The sequence below is a fragment of the Mauremys reevesii genome, linkage group 2 (genome assembly GCF_016161935.1).
Source record: "Mauremys reevesii isolate NIE-2019 linkage group 2, ASM1616193v1, whole genome shotgun sequence".
Lineage (NCBI taxonomy): Eukaryota > Metazoa > Chordata > Testudines > Geoemydidae > Mauremys > Mauremys reevesii.
Window position 1 is genome coordinate 36,349,011 of NC_052624.1, and position 24,681 is coordinate 36,373,691.

Genomic DNA, 24,681 nt, shown 5'->3' on the forward strand with positions numbered 1-24,681 from the left:
ATGATTCTTTACCCCTTTGACAGTCACTGAGTTTTCCCTTGCAGAAGCAAACAGGATTCCATGTCTGTGCAACTTCTAATTTGCAGCAACTATTAGCCAGTGCTTAACTCGTGCCAGAGCTTTCCAGGACTGAGCCCTGGCACCTCTAGGCTTGGCAGCTCATAGCCCCAGCACCTTTGGGCTTGCCGTGTCAGTTATGAAAGTTACAAAAAAAATTGCTTGAGTCCTGGCATCTAATTGCTTGAACCCCATCACCTCTTTCACTACAAATTAAGCACTGCTATTAGCTAACAAATGCTGTTTACTATAGTTAAAATTGATGACGCTGATGCAAAGAACCAGTACAGGGCGTGCAACAGTACAACATCCCCGTGAGTGTATTGCTGAAGTGAAGAACTGGTAAATGGATATCTAGAATTCAGGAGGAGATTTCCCTCCTTATTATAAGTTAAGGTTGGTGACATTTTGAGTGCCAACTATTTAACAGTAATTCTGTATTCATCAAGAGCAAAACTCGCCTTGGTGCAGACAGCTAGTGCATGGTCCTTTATATAACACTTGAACCTCCTCATGAGGCTTAGGGAAGGAGCAGCTGTGGTTGGAGCAACAGATCAGGAGGCTCTCTCCATCCTGGTACACTGAAGCCTCGGAACAAGTTAGCTCAGAGAACGGTGTTGGGGAAGCCAAGGGGAAGTCAGAGGAGGCACCAAAAGATACATTACCTGTATTCCATGTATGGGGCAGAAACTGCTACTTCTGCTTACTGATTGGCATGGCATCCAGAAGGGTGGTGTTGCAGCCCCAGAGCCTGCCTGGTGGATGTGGGAGTTAATTCTATTCCCCAACTCCCACTTAGTTCCCTGCAAAAGGGCAATCTTGGGCTTTGTTTAGGAAGAGGTAAATTTGAACCTGAGAAGCAATTTTAAAAAGATGATAATAAAACGTTCAGAAAGACAAGAAAGTATCTGTCTAATTTTGTGTTCATCCAACTACTTTTTCGGGCTGATAACCAAAGATGATCATTAATTTTAAAAGGGCATTCACACAGACCTTAAATTATATTTCAAATCTCTCATTTTGTGCTTTGAAGACAATCTAACAATGTAACAACTATGAATTGCTAGGTCTTCAATTTCCTCACCTTACTATTTCCTCTGGGTAACAGTTGTTAATAGTGTTGATGTACTCTTGAAGAAGTGAACCCGGCTCTGCTTTTATCTCTTGAACTTTTTTAAGTCCACCACTTGTTACAAAGAGACGTCGTGCTTTGCTATCATGCGGCAGCACCTACAAAAAATGAAGTACATAATGAGTGTTAAACTTCCCTTTAAAAGAGCCTTCTACATTGGTAAGCTTTAATATTAAAAAAAAATCAGAGAACATACACAGAGAATAAGATAAAACAGAATTGCAAGCAATATTCAGAGACGTAGCACCTCCTGTAATAAAGGTTTTATTTTAACTTGTTGGTTAACTAGGAACAATTAAATCTTGAGCCACCTTCACTAGGCTGCAACATAATTTGATCTGTTCATTTAATATACACCGCTGTAAATAATAAAAATGCTTATGACAGCTTTATGCAATTAATATTTTAATTGTTTCTACAAAACAACATGCCTGTGAAGATTAAACAAACAGAAAACTAACATGGAATGATAGAGAGGAGTAGTTGTCTAGTCTGGATCTGTAAAGTAAAAGCAGCTTGTAGTGTAGACTAGACACAGTTCAGCAGCATGAGAGAGTGGTGAAATACCACTTCTTCAGCAGATGAGATGCAGATGCAGAAAGAAGAAAATATTCATTCACCCACGAAAGCTCATGCTGCAGAACGTCTGTTAGTCTATAAGGTGCCACAGGATTCTTTGTTACTTTTATGGAATGATAATTGCACCTGTCCCATTACCACTGACTTAGTTAAGTCTTTTATATTGATTCACTCAGTTTATTTGTACAGTAGATTTTCCTATCATTCTTATGATCTAATATGGATTGTTACTATCAACTCAAGTTCCTGGATATTAAAAACCATGGATCAAATCCCACAGTCCATCTGTGTAGCCATGGATGGCCCCTACAGATAGCAAAAATGCACTGTTTGCTGCACAAAGGAGATGGAAAGCAGAAGTGGTAAGTAAAGGGATTTTGCAGCCCCCCGAATGATGCTGATATGCAGCTCTCTCCAGAGGAGGAGGAGGGTTGTGGGCAGGCAAAGAAGAATGGCAGTAGTTGGCCAGTGGATCTACTAGGCCAGAATGGTATGTCGAGTGAAACAATGAGCTGTCAGCTACATCTACATCACAAAAATAGCCATGATTGATTAAACATGGTTGTACCCAACCCTGTAGGTTAAACCCTACATGGGCAAAAGCACTTTATAACTTGATCTGGCCCCATTCATATTAGCTGGGCAAACCAAGTTTTAAATTTGGTTGTGTTTCAGTTGTTAACTAGCACCTTGGGAAAAAAGAGCAACTATGCTAAAAGAGTGGGGAAAGGGAATTAGACACGTTCCCCATCAGGCAGATGAGCTAACAATTTGAACAGACAAACTTCATTTCTCTAGTTCCTTTTGTACCATATAAAACACCCCCAGAAGGATTAAACAACAGAGTCTCCTGGCCCTCAGGTAGAGAGGGCAAAGGGAGGAAGCAAGGAGCTTGACCCCATTATCACTTCATGCAAGGGCCAGGAACAATTACAATCCTTTCACTGTGGAACTGCTGCATCCAGGGGCACAAACTACCTAAAAGAGGATAACAAGGGGGTAAGCCACATCCCTTCCTCCCTCCATACTGGCTCCCAAAGCTGGCTGCAGGGAGCAGGATGCACCCTCCCCTTGAGTAAGAGAGATCTTAGGGAGGGACTGTGTCTCTCAGAGAGGCACAGTCCCTCCCTCAACCCCCACTGAGACAGTGTGGTGATGCACAGACCTGTTCTTAGGGCATTGCTCAAATGGCCATAGCTTCCCCACAGTGAAGTGCACTTTAGGCAATAAAGCTTTTACTTGGCTATAAGTGAGCTGATGGAAGCAATCTCCCTAATGTCCAAGGACAGAGAATTTCAGAGTTATGGTGCAAGAGAAACACTTTTACTGTAAAGAATGTCATATAAATGTATACATTATACATAAGCCATCCAAACATAGTTTGTTTAATGCAATGGGTGAGGAGAAGCATAAAGAACCAACATGTCATTCAATATAAACTGTGTTCGTCCAAGCCATTTACAACATAAAAAACAGCAAGAATCCATACAATGGGCAGCTAGCTACTAAGAGCTCCCTTTATTACTTACTGTGGTCAGCAGAGCTGGTTGGGAATTTTCTGACAAAATATTTTTTCATCGGAAAATGCTTATTTGTTGAAACCATTCATGGAGAAGAGTCAGTTTCAACAATTTTTTTCAACTTGAAAAACTACGTTTCAAAATTGTCAAAACGTTTTAACTTTTTTTTAAATGAAAAAAATCCATTTTTCCAGGGTAAAAATGCTTTTCCTTTTGAAATGTTAGTTATAGTAAGAAAGAAAAAAAAAGAGAGAGAGTTACTCACCTTGCGCAGTAACTGAAGTTCTTTGAGATGTGTGTCCCTGTGGGTGCTCCACTTCAAGTGCTGGTATGTCCGAGCACCATTGATTGGAGATTTTCAGTAGCAGAGTTCGGTCGGGACACATGTGCACAGTAGCTGTCTCACTGCACTGTTGGAGTCTCATCTAGTGCGCACACAGCCTGACCCCTTTAGTTCCTTCTCTACTATAGAGTCCTTGTATCGAACTCCAAAGTAGAGGAGAGGAGGGTGGGTAGTGAAGCACCCACAGGGACACACATCTCGAAGAACCTCAGTTACTGCACCAGGTGAGTAACCCTCTCTTCTTCTTCGAGTGCTGTCCTTGTGGGTGCTCCACTTCAGGTGAATGTAGAACAGTGTCCACTATGGTTGGGGAGACTTTGGAGTTACATGCATAGTGGAGGAGAGGACTGTTAGGCCCAGCATGGCATCAGCTCGTGAGTCCTGTGTAATTGTTTACTTGTTAATGAATGTATGTTCTGAGGCCCATGTAGCAGCTCTGCAGATCTCTGAGATATGTGACGGGTTGGACCCCCTTTTTGGGGTGTCACTGGATGTGCTGAGGTCCCACATAGCCCGCCTGTCCCAACAGCCTGGGCTCCCCCTATTCTGTGCTGTTGTGACAGGTTCTCAAGCTCCTTTCCAGCACACACACAAGTAGGGACACACCCAACTCTAAAATCACACCCCCAGAGTCTGCAATCAGCTCTGTGTGAGAGGACTCAGCTAAGGGATTGCCCAGCACTCCTGTGCACACACCCTCTGGTGTGTAAACCCAAAATTATATTGTATTGCGCTTTATAGAGCTCTATATAGCAAAAGCTCATGGAAATTGCCCCCTCCTTCATTGTGGAGGAAGATATACACAGCTCTTTGCCATCTCCCCCGCCCCCATAGTTATGAATTGCACAAACTGGGTTTTAGAAAACAAAACCAGTTTCTTAACTACAAAGGATGAATTTTAAGTGATTATAAGGGATAGCAAACAGAAAAAGCAGATCACTGAGCAAAATAAACAAACACACATCCTAAGCTTAATTCACTAAAGAAACTGGTTACAAATAGTAATTTCTCACCCTAAATGTTGTTTTAGGCTATAAGTGAGCTTATGAAAGCAATCTCCCTAATGTCCAAGGGCAGAGAATTTCAGAGTTATGGTGCAAGAGATACACTTTTACTGCAAAGAACTTCATGCAGAGTTTCTGCAGCTTCGAGTTTCAGGTATTTCTCTTCATAGGCTAGACCCCTGTTTCAGCCTGGGTCCCAGTCCTTTCTCCCCAGATCAGTCTTAGGTGTTTACAGCAGTCATCCTGGACGAGGATTCAGTGAAGAACCAGCGACAACCTTGATTAACTCACTCTCCAGCCTTAAACAGGATTTACATATGGTGTGAATCTTTTGTTTCCTTGTTTGTGCCTCCCCCCCCTTCAGTGGAAAAATACCAGCTCAAGATGGTGTCCTGTACCAGGTGACATGATCACATGACCTTGCAGTGTCAAAGCAACCATGAGACAAGGTTTATTTTTAATATCCACAGAAGGAACTCCAGGAAGATGGGAAGTCAGCATCTTCAAAGACCCTTTGTCTTTTCTAATGGCCCATTCAGGCTGATTGCATTCTGTCTGGTGGGTGTTCCCCAAGTACACACACAGTTGTAATTGTTACATAGTCAATATTCCTAACTTCAGATACATAAATGATACATGCATACAAATTGGATAATCAGATTTAGTAAATTTTCCAATGATATTTCACAAGACCCATCTTGCATCAAATAAATCTTAGTTATGCCATATTCATATCATAAGCATGTTTCTATAAAGAATATGGGGTGTAACGTCCCAGTACATTGTTCAGAAATGGTATAGATGCTGCCATGGAACACATAGAAAGGCACCTGATCCCCATTGGTGGCTCTGTCTTATCTGTTTGATAACATAATTGGATGCAGCTCGAGATCCACTTAGATAGTCTCTGAGAGGATATAGCAGAGCCCTTGGATTGTTTTGTTGTTGAGATGAAGAGTTTTGGGGCTTTGCAGAAAGATTTTGTTCTATTCAGGTAAAAGGTTTTTGCTGGTCGAACATCTAGAGTGTGTAACATGGCCTCCTGTGTGTTTCTGTGCAGTTTGGGGTACAATGTGGGGAGATGAATAGGTTGGGTGATATGGAAAGTTGAAGCTATTTTGGGGAGGAACTTTGGGTGAGGTTGCAATATGATCTTGTCTTTAAAGAAGACAGTCTATGGTGGATTAGCCATTAATGCAACAATCTCACTCACTCATCTGGTGGAGGTGATAGCCACCAAGAATGTCACCTTCATCAAGAGGTGTTGCAAGGAACAAGTGGCCAGCTGCTCAAAGGATGGTCTAGTAAGGCCTTTGAGAACTAGGTTTAGGTCCCAAGTGGTGTGGGGTGGTATACTTCTGGGTAGAGATTCTGTATGCCAGTGAGAAACTGCTTGGTGGTCAGGTGTGCAAATACTGAGAATCCATAGATTTTATGATGAAAAGTGGTGATCACTGTGAGATGTGCTTTACTAGAACTTGTGGACAGTCCTGAGTTCTTCAGTTCTAAGAGAAATTCTAGTACTAGCGACAGTGGTGTAGTATTGTTTGTTCTGACTCCATGCGGAGAATCTTTTCAATTGATGCAGGTATGTACTGCATGTGGATATACATCTGCTGTTCAATAACATGTTTGACTTGTTCCAAACAGGCTAATTCGTGCTGCTGGAACCATGAAGGGGCCACGCTTTCAGATGGAGTTTCTCCAGGTTCAGATGAGGATCTGACCATTGGCTTGAGAGAGAAGATTCGGTCTCAGTGGGAGAGTTCGTGGGGCGCAAACGGTCATGTGCATCAGGTAAGGATAGCAGGTCTGCCTGGGCCATGCTAGGGCTATCAATATGATTTTGGCATTGTTGTCCTGTATCTTATGTCGGACCCAGGGGATTGGGGGACTGGCAGGAATGCATATTGGAGTGCTGTGTACCATGTGAGGAGGAAAGCATCCCCTATGGATCAAGGTCCTAATCCCGCTCTCGAACAGACTAGCAGACATTTGTGATTCTGAGATGTAGCAAATAGGTCAATGGTGGGTAACCCCCATCGTTGGAATATATGTTGTAAGTAGAGCCCTGCATGGATACAAATTTATATCCACGGATTCAGATATCCACGGGTATAAATCGGTATCCATGGAACTTCAGGGACCTCCCAGGAACCGCAATGGTGGAAAGAAGAGAATGTTGGGCCGCCATTCCTAGGAGCCAGCATTCCATGCAGGCAGCTTCTCCAGTGCAGCTGTACCATCCACAGGCCCGCCCCTGTCCCTTCCACACAGCTGTCTGCTTCTCCTGTCTGAGGGTGTGTGCACTGCTTGAACACAAGAGCGTGACCAGGGATAGCTGCCAGTGAGCCTGCCCACCCCAGTGGGCAGGGCTGTGGGCAGTACAGCCATGCCAGAGGAGCTGTTGGCATTGGATGCTGGCTCCTGGGAGCAGCGGCCCCACATTCTGCTCCTTTTGCTGCTGTGGTTCCCGGGGCAGCCCTGCAGTTCTGCGGATGCTGATTTAGATCCACAAATATCCGCATCCATGGATATAAATTTGTATCCACATAGGGCTCTAGTTGTAAGACTGAGGGATTCATTTCCCATCTGTGTTCCTGTGAGAACCATCTGCTTAGAGTGTCCGCTGTGGTATTTTGACATCCAGGGAGGTAGGAGGCTGAGATGTCAATGTGGCGATGAATACACCAGTTCCAGAGTTTTATGACCTAAGTACATAGGGAGTGGGATCGTGCACCCCCTTGTCGGTTGATGTAGAACATGCATGCAATATTGTCTGTCATCACCCATACCATCTCATTCTTTATGAGCGGAAGGAAATGGAGGCAAGCATTCCGTCCCGCTATTAGTTTCAGTATGCTGATATGGAGATGTGTTTCCACTGGTGACCACCTGCCGTGGATTGTATGATGATCCAGGTGTGCATCCCAACCTATCAAGGAGGCATCTGTTGTGATCATAACTGAGGGTGGTTCCAGGTAAAAGGGAATCCCTGAGCAGAGATTTTCCTGTTTTGTCCAACACTGAAGGGATTCTAGTACTCTAGGAGCTGGTGTTACGATCTTGTTCAAACTGTGTTTGATGGGTTTGTATATGGAACTCAGCCAACCTTGTAGGCAGCACATGTGTAGTCTCACATGTTTTACCATGAATGTGGTGGCTGCATGTGTCCTAGCAGTTGTAGACAGGTTTTTGCTGTGATTCATGGACTGATGAAAACTGTCTCTATGAGCTTTTTTATTATCAGAAATCTGGTTTGCGGTAGAGATGCTCTGGCTTGAACCGAATCAAGGTGTGCTCCAATGAAGTCTAGTTGTTGTGTGGGTATCAATGTTAACTTTTGTATGTTCAGTTGCAGCCCAAGTGTTTGGAAGAGGGCAGTAGTCGGTTGGGTGATTTCTGTCATTGCTATCCAATTGGGGTCTTTCAGGAAGTAGTCATCTAGATACGGGAAAAACACGATTCCCTGCTTGCACAGGTGCGCAGCGACAACCACAAGGGTTTTGGAGAAGACCCTTGGTGCAGTGGACAGTCTGAATGGAAGCACTATGTACTGGTAGTGCTCATGTCCTAATAATGTGAATCGGAGGAATTGCCTGTGAATGGTAATGTGGAAATACGTGTCTTGTAGGTCAAGGGCTGAAAACAAGTCCCACTGTTCCAGCGCTGGGATCACAGTGCCTAATGTGACCATTTTGAATTTCTGGGAGCGGACAAACGTTACGTTTTTGTAGATCCAATATGGGTCGCCATCCTCCATTTTTCTTCTGGGTCAGAAATAATGGGAATAGAAGCCCTTCCCTCTGTATTGCATAAGTATTAGCTCCACAGCACCTAGTTGCAGTAGGTGATGTAGTTCCTGCCTTAAGAGGTGCTTGTGAGAAGGGTCCCTGAAGAGGGACGGGGAAGGAGGTAGGGTAGGTGGGCAAAAAATAAAGTGGATGGCATAACCTGATCGTATGATCTCTAGGACCAGTGGTCCTTGTTGCGAATTCCCATGTTTGATAAAGGTCTCAATATATGGCCAAATGAGCAAAGTGGCGCTGTCTTGAGTGGGAGGTCATTCAGACCCTTGACCAACAGTTCAAAATTGTTGCTTAGTAGATGACGGATGTGACACTGCTGGTTGGGGTTAAGATGGCTGATGTCTTTGTGGTTGGTGTCTTTGTGGTTGGTTTCTCTGCCTGTTGGTGTTTTAAGGTCTGGTATTCTGGCAACTACATTGTGTGTCTTTAGAATGATGGTAAGATTGGTAAGGCTTTCTTTTAGCTAGTGATGTGTAAATGCCCAGCGTGCGGAGTGTTGCACCAGGAGGGCGACCCTACATTGCAAAGTGGATGAGGTGTATACCTTCCTTCCTAGGAGGTCCAGCCTTTTGTAGTCCTTATCATGAGGTGTGGATTTAAAATGTTTAGATCAATGGTTTGCCACCTCAACAACCAGTGAGTTTGGTGACGGATGAGAAAAGAAGAAGTCCATGCCTTTGGCCAGCAGATAATATTTTCTATTGGCCTTTTTGCATGTAGATGGAATGGCGGCTGGCGGCTGCCACACCGTTTCAGCAGGTTCCAGAATGGCGTTGTTTATTGGTAGTACAATTTTTGAGGAGGACAAGGTTTGCAAAATTTGGACCAACTTATGCTGATTTTCTTGGACTTCTTCCAAAGGTGTGTTCTGGCTCAGTGCAATTCTCAAAGAGTTCTTGAAACTGTTTAAAATCATCTGCCATTGTAGGTGGAGGTGACATAATGGCCTCATGAAGAGAGGAAGAATTGTTAGGTGGTGACATGTTTTCCTAACCTGTTTCTTCTTCGAGCTTCTCTGTTATATCCTCTGGGACTATGGATGTCATCGCCACTGGGGACAATGGAGGAGACCTAAGTTCACCTCTGGGCGGTGATGAGGTTTTGGCACAGTGGGCTCTATATGCTGCCAACAGGTCCCATGTTGGCCACTGCATGGGAAACGTCATGGGAGGACACATCCATGGTTGTCCATACCATGGGTGTGTGGGCTGTTTATGATGATTTTGGCCCTCAGACTTTTCCTCCAAGTGGTCTGTGTTGAGGAGGTGAGAAGTGTTGTGGGGAGAAGACCCCCTCATCCTGTTCCTCATTCTCGCTGTCGCTTGGTACTGATGGTGTCATGGGAGAAGTGGGTGCATAATGATGCTTCTTGGAGGAGATCCGTCAGTGCCAAGAAGTGGTGATTGGGGCACCAAAGATATCTATATATCGCTCTGCGTTAGGAATTGCTGTGGAACCGATGGAGGCGGTGCCAAGGATTTTGTAGGAGCTGAATGGTGTGCAGCTGTCTTGTGGCTTGTCTTTGTCGGTGCCGGTGGACCCATCATGGCAATATCAGTCAGGGCTGATGGAGGCATCAGTGCCGAGGTCATTGTCAGTGCTGGAGATGGCAGTAGGCTTGGTGCCGTAGCCACTTCCCCTACCAACGTGGTCAGTGCCATGGCAGAGGCATGGCTATGCCTATATCTCAACGCCATTACTACTTTGGGCATGGGTGGCGGCTGACTTGCTGGCTTAGGGAGGCTGTGTACACACACCCAAGCTCTGGGTGGGTGGTGCATGGCCCCTCACCAGCATGGGGCAGGCAGCCCCTTCTCCCCCTCCACCCTGGGGGCCTCCCCACTGCTGGCAGCCCCAGCCACCCCAAGGCCCAACCACAGCCACCCTAGCCCTCGTCCCAGCTCCAGCATGCTTCCCTGAAGAGGAGCAGCCAGCCTGCCTGGGGCCAACGGAGAAGGGCAAGCAAGAGGGGACATTCCAGGTGGATTGTGGGTGGGCCGCGCTGGGCTGTTGGGGAGGCATAGCCTCCCCCAGCCTACAATATGCACCACCCATGGCTTTGGGCTCAACGGTACAGCCTGTGCCGGAGGTGCCGGGTGAGTCATAGGCACTGACTTGAGAGGCGGCCAGCACTGAAGGTAATGACCTCACAGGGGAACATTTCTTTTTGTGTGGTTTCCTCTGGGGAGAGGTTGACTCTCGCGTCCTCTTTTCTTTAGAGGACAGAGCTGTGCTCTTCCTTGGTTCCAACTTGGTCAGAGAGCCCTTAGCGACATGTTTTGGGAGGTCTATTTTTGGGCTCACCTGCAGCAATTTCTCCATTAGGATCATCTTGAGGCAGAGGTCCCAGTCGTGCTGGGCTCTTGCCTTCAAGTTGTTACAGTGAACGCACTTTTGGGGTATGTGCGATTCACTGCGACATCTCACACAGACAGAGTGTCTGTCGGATATCGTCATCATTTCCCAGCAGGAGCCGCATCTTTTAAAGCCTGGGGAACCAGGCATGTTCCAGAGAGGGCTCCAAAAGGAACATGGAATGGGACAATAAACTTTTCTTTTTAAACAAACTACTAGCTAAGCTAACAATGAGTTAACAATAAGAACTAACAATTAGCTAACAATAAGCTAACAATTAGAACTAACTTATCTAAGGTATCTAGCTAATATTTTTCTTTTTTCTCTATATACAGGGGAAGAAGCTGACACACTGCCCCAAGTTCCATCTTCAGCTGAGGACGGTTGAGAAGGAACTGAAGGGGTCAGGTTGTGCGCACGCTAGATGAGACTCCAACGGTGCAGCAAGACAGCTACTGCACACGCGCATCCCATACAAACACTGCTATAGGAAATCTCTGATCAACAGCACCAGGATGCACCAACACCTGAAGTGGAGCACCCACAGGGACAGCACTCGAAGAAGAATATAAAATTTTCAAATGGTCAAAATAAAAATGTAATGTTTCAAATGAGCTGAACCAAGAATTTTTTCAGATTTTCAGTTCACAAACATTTTTGAGATTGACTTTTCATCCCAATGTTGAATGAGGGAAACTTTTCAATACCTCAAAATTTTTTGCAGAATAGGAAAATGGTTTCCTGGCCAGGTCAACACACATAAGCACCATGGCACCGGTATTTTGAACAAATGTGCAATCCTTATTGATTTAGCCGGATGTATAAACAGCAGCATTTCCAAGTCTGTGGAATGTAGTACTAGATAATATCAGAGAATTTTATTTGGGCATTTCCAGCAAAGAACACCAGAGCAGGACAATCTGGCAGTCTCTACTAAAGGATTATGCAGTATTGTATTTGAAAGAAGAAAGGGCTATAGTGGAGTGGGATTCCCTAACAGCTGGTCACCACGGCAGAAACTCAAAATACCTAAAATCCATGACAGTTATTCACCGTTTAAATAAAATATTTTAATTACATTAATTTTTACCTCTATATTTTGCTCAAATCTGTTACTTAAATAACTGACATAATTGCACATTTTAAAGAGTTTGGAAGAAGATTTAGGATTTTTCCACCTAGTCCAGGACTGGAGTCAAAAGATAAAACACAGAACTGGAGAAGCTTTTACTTTTAAAACAATTTTTCTAATAATTGATTCAATTCACCCCTGTGTAGAGCGCTTGCACTAGACCTAAAACATGGCTTCAGTGAGACTTAAGCGATGCACTGACCTAGTTGGGTTCTCTGCATAAGGGCTAATTTTCTACTTTGGCAGAGGAGGAAGACAGTGTCTTGCTTATGAGTAAGGCTAAGATTTTCTGACCGTTATTTTTAGTAGTCACAGACAGGTCACCAGCAACAAACAAAAATTCACGAACCCATGACTTTTACTAAAAATAACCGTACAAGCCGCAGCAGAGGTGCACAGCCCCAGCTGCAGCCCTCACCGCAGGGCAGAGGTGCACAGCCCCAGCAGCGACCACCGGTGGAAGCCACAGGGCTATGCGGGGAGCATAGCCCTAGCTCCAGCCCCAGCCACGGCTCCAGCCATGGCTTCAGCTGGTGACAGATAATATATTTGATTGGACCAACATCCATAGGTGAAAGAGACAGAGCTCTGTGTAGTTCAAAAGCTTGTCTCTTTCTCCAAGAGAAGGTGGTAGTAAAAGATATTACCACCCCCACCCCCCTTGTCTCTCTAATATCCTGGGACCAACAAAGCTACAACAACACTGCAAACATGCTGTTTAGGTAACAGATGGTTAATCTATCATTCACCAAGAAGAGCCTTTTCTTACCTTACTGAACTGCCCAACTACGTGTTTCAGAATATTGGGAGGTGCATCATGCAGCAAGGGTTCAAGTGCTGGCAGATATGTGCATTTCTGCAAGATGTTCTTTAAGGCCTTTTTAGTCTATTGAAATGCAAAACAAAATGTCTATAGTAAGACATCAATGAAACAACAATGTGAATTTATGTCCACATTCCTGGTGTTTGAAAGTCTGATCAATTTGCTTTTTTGGTCGGAATTATTTCAAAAGGGCAATTTTCTGAATCAAAACTACACGATCCATCAATTAATTTAATAAAGAATCAATTTTCGGCTCATCTTATCAAACTGCAAAACAAATCTTCAGTGCATCGTATTCCTATTAAGTTATCTAGTCAAAGTCATGGCAATTTTCCTCTGAGTGCAATGGGAAAGGGAGCAGGCCCCCTAAGTAAATATAAATTAAAGTACTGTAATACAATAAAAAAAGTTAAATTAAAAACATGTTTTTAAAAGATTGTATTTGAGTAGTAGTTTATTAGGAGACCCTGCCAGTCTGGAGCTGCACCTTGCACTGCCACCTCTGCAAAGGGAAGTGAGTGTGCATCAGTGTTTGGGTCCTAAACCAGAGAAAGTAATGACCCAATTGTGTAGGACTGCAGGTTCAGAGAACGTTGGCCTTTTTTTTTTTTTTTTTTTGGTGACCATTGGCCTTAAAACTCTGAAAATGGCTATATAAAGGTGGGGTCTTACTCAACAAATATGGGGCTGATCATTCTCTAGTTGCCTTCAAAATGGAATGACATGATATGATAAGAAATATATCATATATTATACGATCACATCATTTCCTGTAATGTCACACAAAAATCTATTTCAACAAAGGCTAATAGGCAGACAGTAACTAGCCCCATTGTAAAAGTGTAATGATAGCCCTAAATATGGACTATCCTTTACCCAAGAGTGTTTTTTTTAAGCCAGCAAAAAACACATTTCATACTGACAGCACTTATAAAATTGTAAGAAAGGCTTATGTGTACAAAAAATAAAAATACACCATTAGACATCACTCACTGACTGGTGGCATGATAATATTGAATAACAATTAACACTCTGTAATTTTGAAGGACTTAAATCTGATGATTAACAGCAATGCATAGTATTTCAGACACTGCACCTACTTTTACTTGAAGATCTTCTGAGCTTTCTGTTTCCATATACAGGGAAAGCAGCAGCGGTAACACATTTGTTACAGCAACAGCACGTGCATGCTCTGGAGTATGTCTTCCAATCTGTCCCAAGGCCCAAGCAGCCGCTGCCTTAATATGATCTTCTCGTTCCTCTGACAAGCAGATAGACAGTTGTGGCACCCCCTGTAGTATTCATTAAAAACACAAACATTATGAATCAAGGGCAGGACTAGACACTGGAACAGATTATTAGAAAAAGCTTGTTTCTTCTATTTCTATTTTTCTGGCTTGAATACATTGTAGATGAACATAGGATGGAGCTGTCATTTTTCAAGTCAACTATGTGGCCAGAAATAATTTAAAAAAAAAGAATCTATACAAGTCTAACTGGAGAGAGAATATTAAATATGCCAGTTTCTCTGAGTTTGAGGGCAGTTTTAGCGAACACGTCAGCTACTCCAAAGGTTTCAAAGAGCAGATGCCACAATTCAGGCAGCTGAAAGCAACGCCACCATTTTTGACAGACACTGATATCCCAAGGTCTTTAGTATTTCTTTATTCACTTTATAGTTTTTTTATGAATAGGAATCTTTCATATTATAATTTTTTCCTTTTTCATTGGACACAATTAATCTAAGAATGACTAATATGTTATTACATAGGGAGATGTTGACCCATACTCACATGAGCTGGGACCTTCGTCAGTTAGATTGCTCCCTTAGTCATGCCCAGTTTATAATTAGAATTCTGTATTTTGATAATGCATAGTATTTATTCAACTATCCACTGGCCTTAACATACATCAAAATGTTGTGTTAGATACAATTATATTTAACAAATATTAAACCCTCTTATTGCCTATTGCATGTATGGTAATTCACCTCCCCTCTATATTACTATCAAACATATTCATTTAAAACTGAAAAATCTACAAAACATCAAACTTATTAAATGCAAAATATCATACGCATAGCTGAATCAAACTATATAATGCATTTCAGGGACCAAGATTGTGTGTAAGCATGATGATTGTTTTTGTAAATTTATTATAGTAGTAGCAGTGCAGTCATAGTGGTTTAGTAAATTATATGCCATCACAAATTATTGTTTCAAAAAGGATTATAATGTGGCCACAAATATTTGTTTTAACAGGAAACAGGCTATAGAAAGTCACACCTTTTCTTTTCTTTGTGTGTGCAAATGCAACTCAGCATAATTTTACATTTCAACAGACGCTTTTTCTAGTAAACCAATCCATACCAATACAGCAAAAAAGCAGCAACTCATTAAGGACCTTACTTTTCCAGACTGTCCCATCATTTTGAACTTTGAGTAATATTACAGAAGATGCACTCATAGCACTAGGTATGTCATCTTGTATCAAAACTATACATGTTGTTAAAAATTGTAATATGGTTAAGTTGTTTATTTAATAAAGGCACACATAAATTATAATTCTTATACTGGATAGTTTAACCTAAAAATTATATACAACTGCCTAGTCGCATTATTGAAAAAAGGGATGTATTTTATCAGCAGTTTAAGTGCACTGTTACTGCCAAGTGTGAAATATAATACTGGTGTAGTTTTACTCTTTCCTTAATAGTTATCTGTAAGTACATGACTGAAAACCAGGGCCCTGATCCTACACGTACTTATACATGTACTTAACTTTAAGCGCTTGAGTAATTTCGCTGATTTCAATGGAGCTACTCAAGTGCTGAAAGTTAAACATGTGATAAAGTGTTTGCAGGATCAGGACCTAAGGGACATACAAAACAGAAAAATATGCGGGTACTTTTTCTATGATGTGCGTTACTAAACAAATCAGTAAACCACTCCACCAAATCATCTGTGGGACTATATTCTTCTACCTCTTCTACTCTGAAACTCACTGTAATGGCTGTAGGAAGACAATGAAGCAGGAGCTAACCTTGGAGATGATCACTGCCATTGCCAGGTTCTCAGAATGAGCTGCTACGTAGCCAAGCATCATGATGCCAGGCAGCCTGACATTTCCTTTGCAGTTGCCAATACAATCAATCACAGCAGCAACTCCTCCTGCATTGACTATAAGTTGTGAAAGCTGTAAGAAGATAGAGAAATTAGATACTGTAGCATATCTATCACCATAAAGCACTATACTCAGATGATCCTTAACTATTTCACTCCTGTTTTTTAAAAAGTGTAACTCTATTGTTGACAATCAAGTAACACGAGTAATGGAGTGATGAATCAGATTCATTCTTTGGACTTATGAGTGCTCATAATGTAGCAAAACATTTATATTGTGATGAACGTCTCTATTTTCCATTAACTTTACTGCAAGGTAAGCTGGACATTGAATGCTATGGACTTGCCTAATCCAAAAATCTATTTAGTAAGTATTTACTGATTAATTACGCAGACAAAAATTCAACATGCTAATGACTTGTAGAAATATACATATTGAGCCAGATGCTCATTTACACTAAGGCCGAATTACACCACTCTGAGTGTGTGAAGGGTCCTTAAAGCAAGTGCATGTGTAATTTGTTCTAAGAAGCCTTGGTACAAAGAATAATCAGGACTGGGGTCTTTAATGCCTACTAAACTGTGGCTTATATTTTTCCAAGTGATGTCACCTCTAACATCACTTAGACAGCAGCATTTGAGTGGTTTAGGACATCACCAACATTTAGAGATTATATTAATTTCATATTATGATGGAGGATTTTTCCACCTATACTGACGGGTATTTTCAGTTTTATCTAAAATTCCCAAAGCATTTTAGGAACAGGACCATTTTATTAATGCAACAGCTTGGTTAGAAGATATTTAACTTTTAAAGCGGTCACTTTAAAAATGTAAATACTCTTTACGTGGCTGTTGACTGCAATCACTTACGGTCAAATCTTGTATCTGTGCACAGCCCCAAAAAACAGAAGGGAAATCCAAGAGAGAGGGGAAGGAATCCTCCCCCTCAGGCTGTAGAACAGCTGCAAAGCCATTCCATGACTACTACTGCAGCCTCCAGACCTACCAGCCCCACGCCTCCATCCACTGTCCCCTCAAATATGCATAGGGAAGTCCAGTAGAGATGTGCTCCACAGCACAGAGGGGGTGTGGACCACTGCACGAGCTCTCCAAATCCTGCTGCTGTACAAGCTCCCTTGTGTTTGCAGAAGGAGGCCAAGGGGACAATTTCCAGAATGGTCATATAACTGATATATCTGACTAGTTTAGAAAAGTCCTGGGGCCAGAGTCAGCGCTAGTGTAGCACAAATTCCTTCAGCTGATTTACAGCAGGGATGATTTTGGTCCAATAGCTATCAGTCTAAAGTCAAGTTTGTGGATTAGAACTTTCCAGTGTCAATGAGAGTCATTAGGCTTCTATCTAAAGCCTGGTTAGGGCACAAGTATTGCAAATATTCACAGACCATCGTTGCCAACTCTTGTGATTTTATCTTGAGTCTTATGATATTTAGTCTTTAGCTTCAAGCCTCCAGTTCCTGTAGTTCAGCAGCCCAGCTTTCATTTCTTTTTAAAAGCAAGTTTTTATGGCTGTGGAAAAAACCTGAAAATGTGACTCAAGAATCACCTAAAGGCTCAACAACCAGAAGGAAAAGAAAAAAATCCCAGCATTTTAAAATATCTCATGATGTTTAAGCCAATCTCATGATTGGAGGCAAAAGGAGGTATCTTGACTCAGAATTTTTTAATGTTTGTGGCTGGCAATATTATTAGTGCACTCCCCATTCCCTGCACTGACACCTACTGGTAAGGAAAAGCTAATTATATACATTATTCCTAGTTTCCTAATTCAATTCATATTCAGTCCACATCTCAGAACACCAACAAAAACATTTCCATATTTTTCTGGTGGAAATCACATAGAGCCTTTTGCCCTCTCTTTTTAAAAGCAAATGACCAAATAATACGGCATTGTATTTAAAATGTAAAATCTAATGATGCGACCTTGTATTTGCATTTTCAAGGTGTTACCTCAGGCGTGTGCTTTGCTATCTCTCTAATTAAAGTTGCAGCATTTTTCTTGACATATTCATCTGAGTCCTTCAGGCATGTGAGTACAACTGGGAAAATTTCTGCTTCAACCCCCATTTCTGCAAGATCCACAGAATGCTTTGCTATTTGGCTGAGAGCTGAAAGCACCTGACGCTGGTAAACAGAAATTGTTTTATAAATTATATTATACAAACACCCCACAACACACAGAGTGTCATCATACACACAATCTGCTCCATCAAAAAACAAAGCAACACAGAGCAAACAACCACAGCTATTATATAATTAATTGAGTCAGTTCATATGCCAGTCTAATAGCTGAGAGTATTTATTAGTATCTAATAAATGTTTCTCCTTAGGTTTACCTCTTAAAATATGCTATATAACAGAAACACAAATACAATAAGCCACAATTTAACACTAGATCTTAAAAGAAAATATAGAAACCTATAGTAATTGTTTTTGCTTGCAAAGCATAAGATTGAGCCCACAGATCTTATATTTAAAATATTCCATTTAAGTGTTTAGCTATAATTCTTTTTAATAATGATAATTTATTATTTATTTATAGCTGTAAGAATAAGACAGTAAAACTGTACACAGGAATGGAACTATATTTTCCATAAACTAAACTATAAATATGACAACTTAAGAGCTATTGAAACAAATATTCAATGTATTCCAAAAACAAAAACATTATTGTATTTAAATATTAAACTAAAATGTTTTTATAACACAACCGGAAATGTGTAACTCTGCTTGCTTGTAACTGGGTTGTACACATAATACCTATTAAATCCATCTAACAGGTTTTAAAATTTAGGGCTTGGATTTTACATTTAACACCAAATTTGTTTCTTAGATGTTACTATGTTAATCTCTCTGTGCACTGCTGGCCTAGAGCACAAACACACACTATTCACTTGAAAGACTAGTTTCACTGTTCCTTGTTGAAGAGCTATTGAACACACAAAAATAATCAGAACTCTTTATCACCAACTGTGTAGTTATGCTTTTTTTGTTAGACATTTCAATAAGAGCTTGCTAAATAAACATGGATATCAATGTCCTCAGTTTAGTAACAAATAATGCCTGGTGTAATTTAGAAAAAAAATTAAAGTACCTTCAGTTTGGCATCAGGGTTCAGGATCATCTGAGCCAAATGAGCAATAGCCCCCGCATCCACTACTGTCTGGGCTAACTCTGGAGAATGCTTTGAAATATCACTGAGGGCTGAGGCAGCAATCCTTTTCAAAGCAATTTCTGGCTCCTGGATACAGAGTACTAAAAGAGGAACAGCTCCTGCATCCACCACAGCTTGTGACAGTTCTGTAGGTCCAAGAAAAGTAATTGAGTATGGGTGACTGACCCTTGTGCAAGCCATTTTTCACCCTGACAGATAGAGCAAAGAAAAAAAGGGAGGGTGTACTTCACTGTCTCGACATCTGCATTTCAAATCAGCCCTCCTGGTTTCATAAACCATGTGGACCAATCCACAACTGAAAAGAATACAGGTCAATAGATGGACCCCCATTTACATGCACACATTTGAGGTAGATTAAGCTGAAATGGTTTGTTATTCTGTGTTTAAAAAAAAAAAGAGTAAGCAGATGTCAGCTGTTTAAGCCCTGGCTATTCTGCACTGATCAATAGGCAAGCATTTTATGCATGGCTAACAACAGAGAAAGCTACCAAAATTTTACCAACCACCCTAATTAGACAACATTTTGTCCATTTAAATTATAAGCAGATATTAATATGGATCATTTTAAAAAAACCATATATTTTACACTGTTCATTGGGGAAAAAAAATGCATCTTGTTTTGTAACACAACCCAACTAGGAGTTGCCACCGTCCATTTAAAAGACATTTTGATGGCACTAAAATATAAATTCTACCACATATATTTAGCTAAATGAGATGTATTGTCATTGTGAGATTATGCATTTGGGTTTAGCACAACATCCTTAGCTAACTTCATCCTAATTTAAAAAAAACACGTAATTAGCTGACTTATTCAAGAACTGCAGTATTAGAAATTCATTAGCTCTTTCTCTATATTTGGCATTAATCACAGTACTGAAATAAGAAATTATTAGATAACGAGGTGCAAAAATTACATGATAGCCATTTTAAGATGTTGAGGAATGAATACAAAACACATTAGTTTCAAATAACCTGTTAGCGTCTTAAATAAGGTTTTGCTCTGTTCTATCCTTGTTATGCACATCTATTCTTATCTTTAACATTTAACTTGGCTTACAGTACCATGGCAACATATGGCTATTGTATTTCAAGGACCTAGCTTAGCTTTTCATTTACATTCCATCAATCAAGGCTTTCCATATTAAGAATCACACACACACATATATATACATATATATATATATACACACACACACACACACACACATACACACACGCACACACACACTATCTTTCATTAAGTATGTATAGTTATGCAGTCATTATGTTGCTTGTATTTTGTTAGTACCCAAATCATCTTTATGACTATATGTGTTTTTTGAATTAGTAGACCACAGATGCCCACCCTGACATGCATTGAACACACAAGTTTTTACACTGTACTTAGGATTTTCCATGGTTAAAATAATTGTTTTTATGAAGCAATATTTATATTATACATACAGGAATTTTTAAAAGATTATTACAATTAATCTTCCAGGGTTCACTTTCAAATAACTATTTTATTGAAACTTAGGGGTTTGAATATATACACAAGGCATATGCGTCTAATGCATGCTCATATAGCAGATCTCTCTCTCTAGAAGGTAAAGATATATATATATATATATAAAGCCCAAAATTTCAACAAAACCCTGTGTTAGAGTGTGCATCTATGATTCACTACTTAAAAACTAAATTTAGTAAAGAAGGTTATTTGAGCACAAAGATATTGAATGCACATGACAAACTGTTGCATTTTATGTATTTTTAATGAAAAATGTGCAAAGTAATCCTTGCTTCCCACCAAAAATATGTTTTGGTATTGTATACTAATTGATATAGACACATGATTTACTTCTAATCAAAAGGTCAGTTAAAGAAAGAGAATAACCAGAAAAATAAAAACAGACAGTCCAGCTGAGCAGCCTACTAATGTAACAGCCTCTTTAGAGGCAACTTCAAAGACACCATCTCAATTGCCTGAAAACTGCCAAGGAGATGATGCCAAGGAAATCACATCAAGGAGATAGGTGATGATGCTGGAAAAATATATTTTGTGGCTTACTGTCAGGATATTGTCATCACCTTTCATAAAGAGAGAGGAGAAAGAGGAGAAGTTGTATAATGTCTTAAGGTCACTGCTAAGCCCTAACACTTTTGTTTTTAATTAACGATCTACAAAATTTAAATAGGAACACAAACTAAGTGTGATTTAGTATAAATCTTTTCTGAAGGTCTAGGAGTCTGATGACATTTAATACTTATTTAAACATGACCAATATGAACCATGAGTATCTGCTCTTCTGATATTTGTAAGATGTATCTGTTTGCAAAGGGTAGGGGGCAGGTGGGCTGGCAGAAGAGCGAGCAGCTTGAGATAGGGCTGCAGGGAAACACATATCATTCCCATCCCCCCCACTAGTGCCTAGCATAGCCCAAGACAGAAATGTAACATGGCCTGGGGCATAACACTGATGGGAAAATCTCCATATAAAGGGTGCCTTCTTGGCATAGCTTTGTTGAAGCTATGCTGCCACAGAGTAGGGTCAGAGATGAGAGCCAATGATGAATTCAGTGTCCCTGGCTTATCTCTGATTCCCCAAGATTCATAAGCTTTGTGTGCAGTCCTTGTGGCCTGTTCTTTAGGGGGGATGGGACAAATTCTTCCCCCAACATAAAAATTGCAGAGAAATCTCTGTAATGTTCACCTTGTGGAGATTTTAATTCCTTTAGCCCTCTCCTATAAGCTTTCCTATAGCATGAGGGAAGGGGATCAGGCCCCATATTTGCTCATGTCAGCGTTTAAGGAGATACGCAAGATTCCAACCGTTCATTTCCCCTCTACCCCCAATCTTGCTACCTATTCTCACAGCCATACCCCACCTCATCATTTCCCTTGCTCTCCGTGTCCACAATCCCAAATGCACTTCCCATATGAGGTCTGTGTTCTCTCTCTCCACTAGTGGCCAAATGATTTTTTCCATCCATACATTCTTTGAGTCGACACAGCCCAATTTGAGCCTCATTTCCTCTACCCCAATCTTGCTACCTATTCTCACAGCCATACCCCACCTCATCATTTCCCTTGCTCTCCGTGTCCACAATCCCAAATGCACTTCCCATATGAGGTCTGTGTTCTCTCTCTCCACTAGTGGCCAAATGATTTTTTCCATCCATACATTCTTTGAGTCGACACAGCCCAATTTGAGCCCTGCCAACATGTAGCAAGAGCGAGCAGTGGTCAAAGAAACACTCATCATCTGTTTTCAGAAACCTTCTCATTTGTTTCTGTTTATTTGCAAAGTGCACGTGTAAAACCAAATTTATTTTTTCTCAAAAAGAGATTTAATATAGCTTCACTTTCTATGGTGATTTTGATTCAAACTATACCCTCCAAGACACTTTAGAGAGTTAAATTATACAATTGCAAAATTTCTCTCTCTCCCTCTCATGCACCCGCGCACACAGAGGGAGAGAAAGGGTGGAAAAACAGATAAGGAAAGGGAGAAAAAATATTTTTTCAGATGAAGTTTGAAAGCAAATGGAGAGACCAAGAAAGATAGTGAAGTTGATCCGGATGGAAGGAGATGCAATAAAAGCATCTTCATCACAAAAACTGTAAAGATTATGTGGAGAGTCTGAGAGGAGGCCAGTGCCTAACGAACAGAGGGAGGGGAAGCAGAGAGTTGAGAGGTTCCTGAGGCAGTCTGGAGCTGGTCCTTGAAAGATTTTAGAAAACAAGAAGGGTAGTTTTGAAATGGAACCTGAAATGGGGAACCAGGGGAATTGTCTGGTCACATGGATGATGTGGCAGTTCTTCTCTGTCCACAAGAGAAAGCAGTGTATTTTTCACCCCATGCATCTGATGAAGTGGGTTATAGCCCACAAAAGCTTATGTCCAAACAAATTTGTTAGTTTCTAAGGTGCCACAAGGACTTCTTGTTGTTTCAACCAAAATGGTAAAGGCTACCCTGAAGACACAAAAGGAGCTTTCATCAGCAGAAAGTTGGAGGTCATTAAATACATGGAGGAGAGTGGCTTCTAAGTGGCTGGAGTGAAAACTAGTTTGAATCATTCAAAGTTATGCTGTGTAAGAGAGTGGGGAAAATGAGAGACGAATACTTTCTCGGTTAGGTGCTTGAGTGTAAGTAGCTAGTGTACTTATTTTCACCTTCCTGACCAGTTGCATTATGCAGTGGTTATTTGTAGAACACAGGTTTTAGATTTTGTGCTGATAAAGCAAATGGAAACAAAATTATTTTCATGCATCTCTCAAATGCAAGGTTTTTTGCTTTTTAAAAACCTCACTTAATATGGCATATGAGCAAAATTTCAAGGAATGTTTCACAGATTCCGCAATACTCAATGGTGTTTCAAAAAAGAACTAGGTAAGTTCATGGAGGCAGGGAGGCAAAACCATGCTCTGAAGTGTCCCTAGCCTCTGTTTGCCAGATGCTGGGAATGACTGACAGGGGGCGGATCACTTGATGATTGCCTGTACTGTTCATTCCCTCTGAAGAACCTGACATTGCCCACTATCGAAAGACAGGATACCAGACTAGATGGACCATTGGTCTGACCCAGTATGGCAGTTCTTATTTAGACACTCTGTATGTCCTCAAAAACTGTAAAATAAGTGATGGAAATGGTAAAGAAGAGCTAGGAAGACGTCGTTCAGCTCTGCATCTGGGATGGGTTAGTGCCTGGGGTTCCACTTCAAGGGTCAAGCTAGGAAAGTCTAAGTTTAGATATGTGAGCACCAAATTTTGGGAGCCATTCTTGAGAGATTCTGGCATCAACTGGCATAAATCTTGCAAAGTCAGCTAATCGTATGACATTTCTGCCTTCTTGAATGGTGGAAATTTTTGCAAGATCACTATTGCCAAGAATTTTTTGACATCTTGACCCAAAAACTCCCAAGAATCCCACAATAGCATTTTTAGAGACTTTTTCGGAGAAGAACTGCCTTCTAAGTGTTTATGGGCTTTTTGCTGGTGATTGGCAGTTGATGTATTCAATGAGAGAGCATAGTAATTCCTACACCATAACATAATTAACTAGGTCTAATCCATTATCTTGTCTCAACAGTAGCCAACACCTGATACTTCAGAGGAAAATGTAAAAACCCTGTCATGCCACTCGTTGGGCAACAATATAACTATGGAAGCAACATTTCTTACTAACCTCAGCTAATCATCAGTTTATGTCCTAGAGCACATGGCTTGGTCAGTCTTCCAATTTCAACCTAACTGAAACTGTTATTCTTATTAACAGCATAAACTTCTGTTAGATTCACCCATCCAATGCCAGCAGGGATGCATTTCACAATTGTGCGGAAACAAATGATGCAAATCATTTGTTAGCTTAAACAACTATGCATCGTCTCCATTGTACAGAAGGCCCCCCATAAAGAGACTTGGTTCACCCAACCTTTAGGGCAGTTGAGACAAGTCAATATTCACACACACACACACACACACGCAAACTCTCTTATTTTGCTCATCTTCTTAGGAAGTAACCTCTTCAGGACAAGATCTATCTGTTGTATAGGGCCTAGTGCAATGGGTTCAAATCCTGATCAGCACCTCTAGATGTTACTGTAATAATGAACATAAACCTCCTCT

At 41.1% G+C, this 24,681-nt stretch overlaps 1 protein-coding gene across 2 annotated transcripts in view; it reads right to left on the reverse strand.

Annotated features, from left to right (window-relative positions):
* SPAG6 (sperm associated antigen 6) overlaps positions 1 to 24,681 on the reverse strand; it is a 54,925-nt gene that overhangs the window by 3,095 nt on the left and 27,149 nt on the right. Inside the window, exons 5-11 of one of the 2 annotated variants that reach the window (XM_039526877.1) lie at positions 18,992 to 19,197; positions 17,848 to 18,021; positions 15,797 to 15,949; positions 13,855 to 14,046; positions 12,701 to 12,817; positions 1,142 to 1,287; positions 779 to 909 (exon numbers count right to left, since the gene is read on the reverse strand). In XM_039526877.1, the coding sequence (XP_039382811.1) occupies positions 888 to 909; positions 1,142 to 1,287; positions 12,701 to 12,817; positions 13,855 to 14,046; positions 15,797 to 15,949; positions 17,848 to 18,021; positions 18,992 to 19,197 (1,010 nt within the window). In that variant the 3' untranslated portion in view covers positions 779 to 887. Of the gene's footprint in view, positions 1 to 778; positions 910 to 1,141; positions 1,288 to 12,700; positions 12,818 to 13,854; positions 14,047 to 15,796; positions 15,950 to 17,847; positions 18,022 to 18,991; positions 19,198 to 24,681 lie in introns of those variants that run through there. The other variant, XM_039526876.1, reaches the window with a different exon arrangement.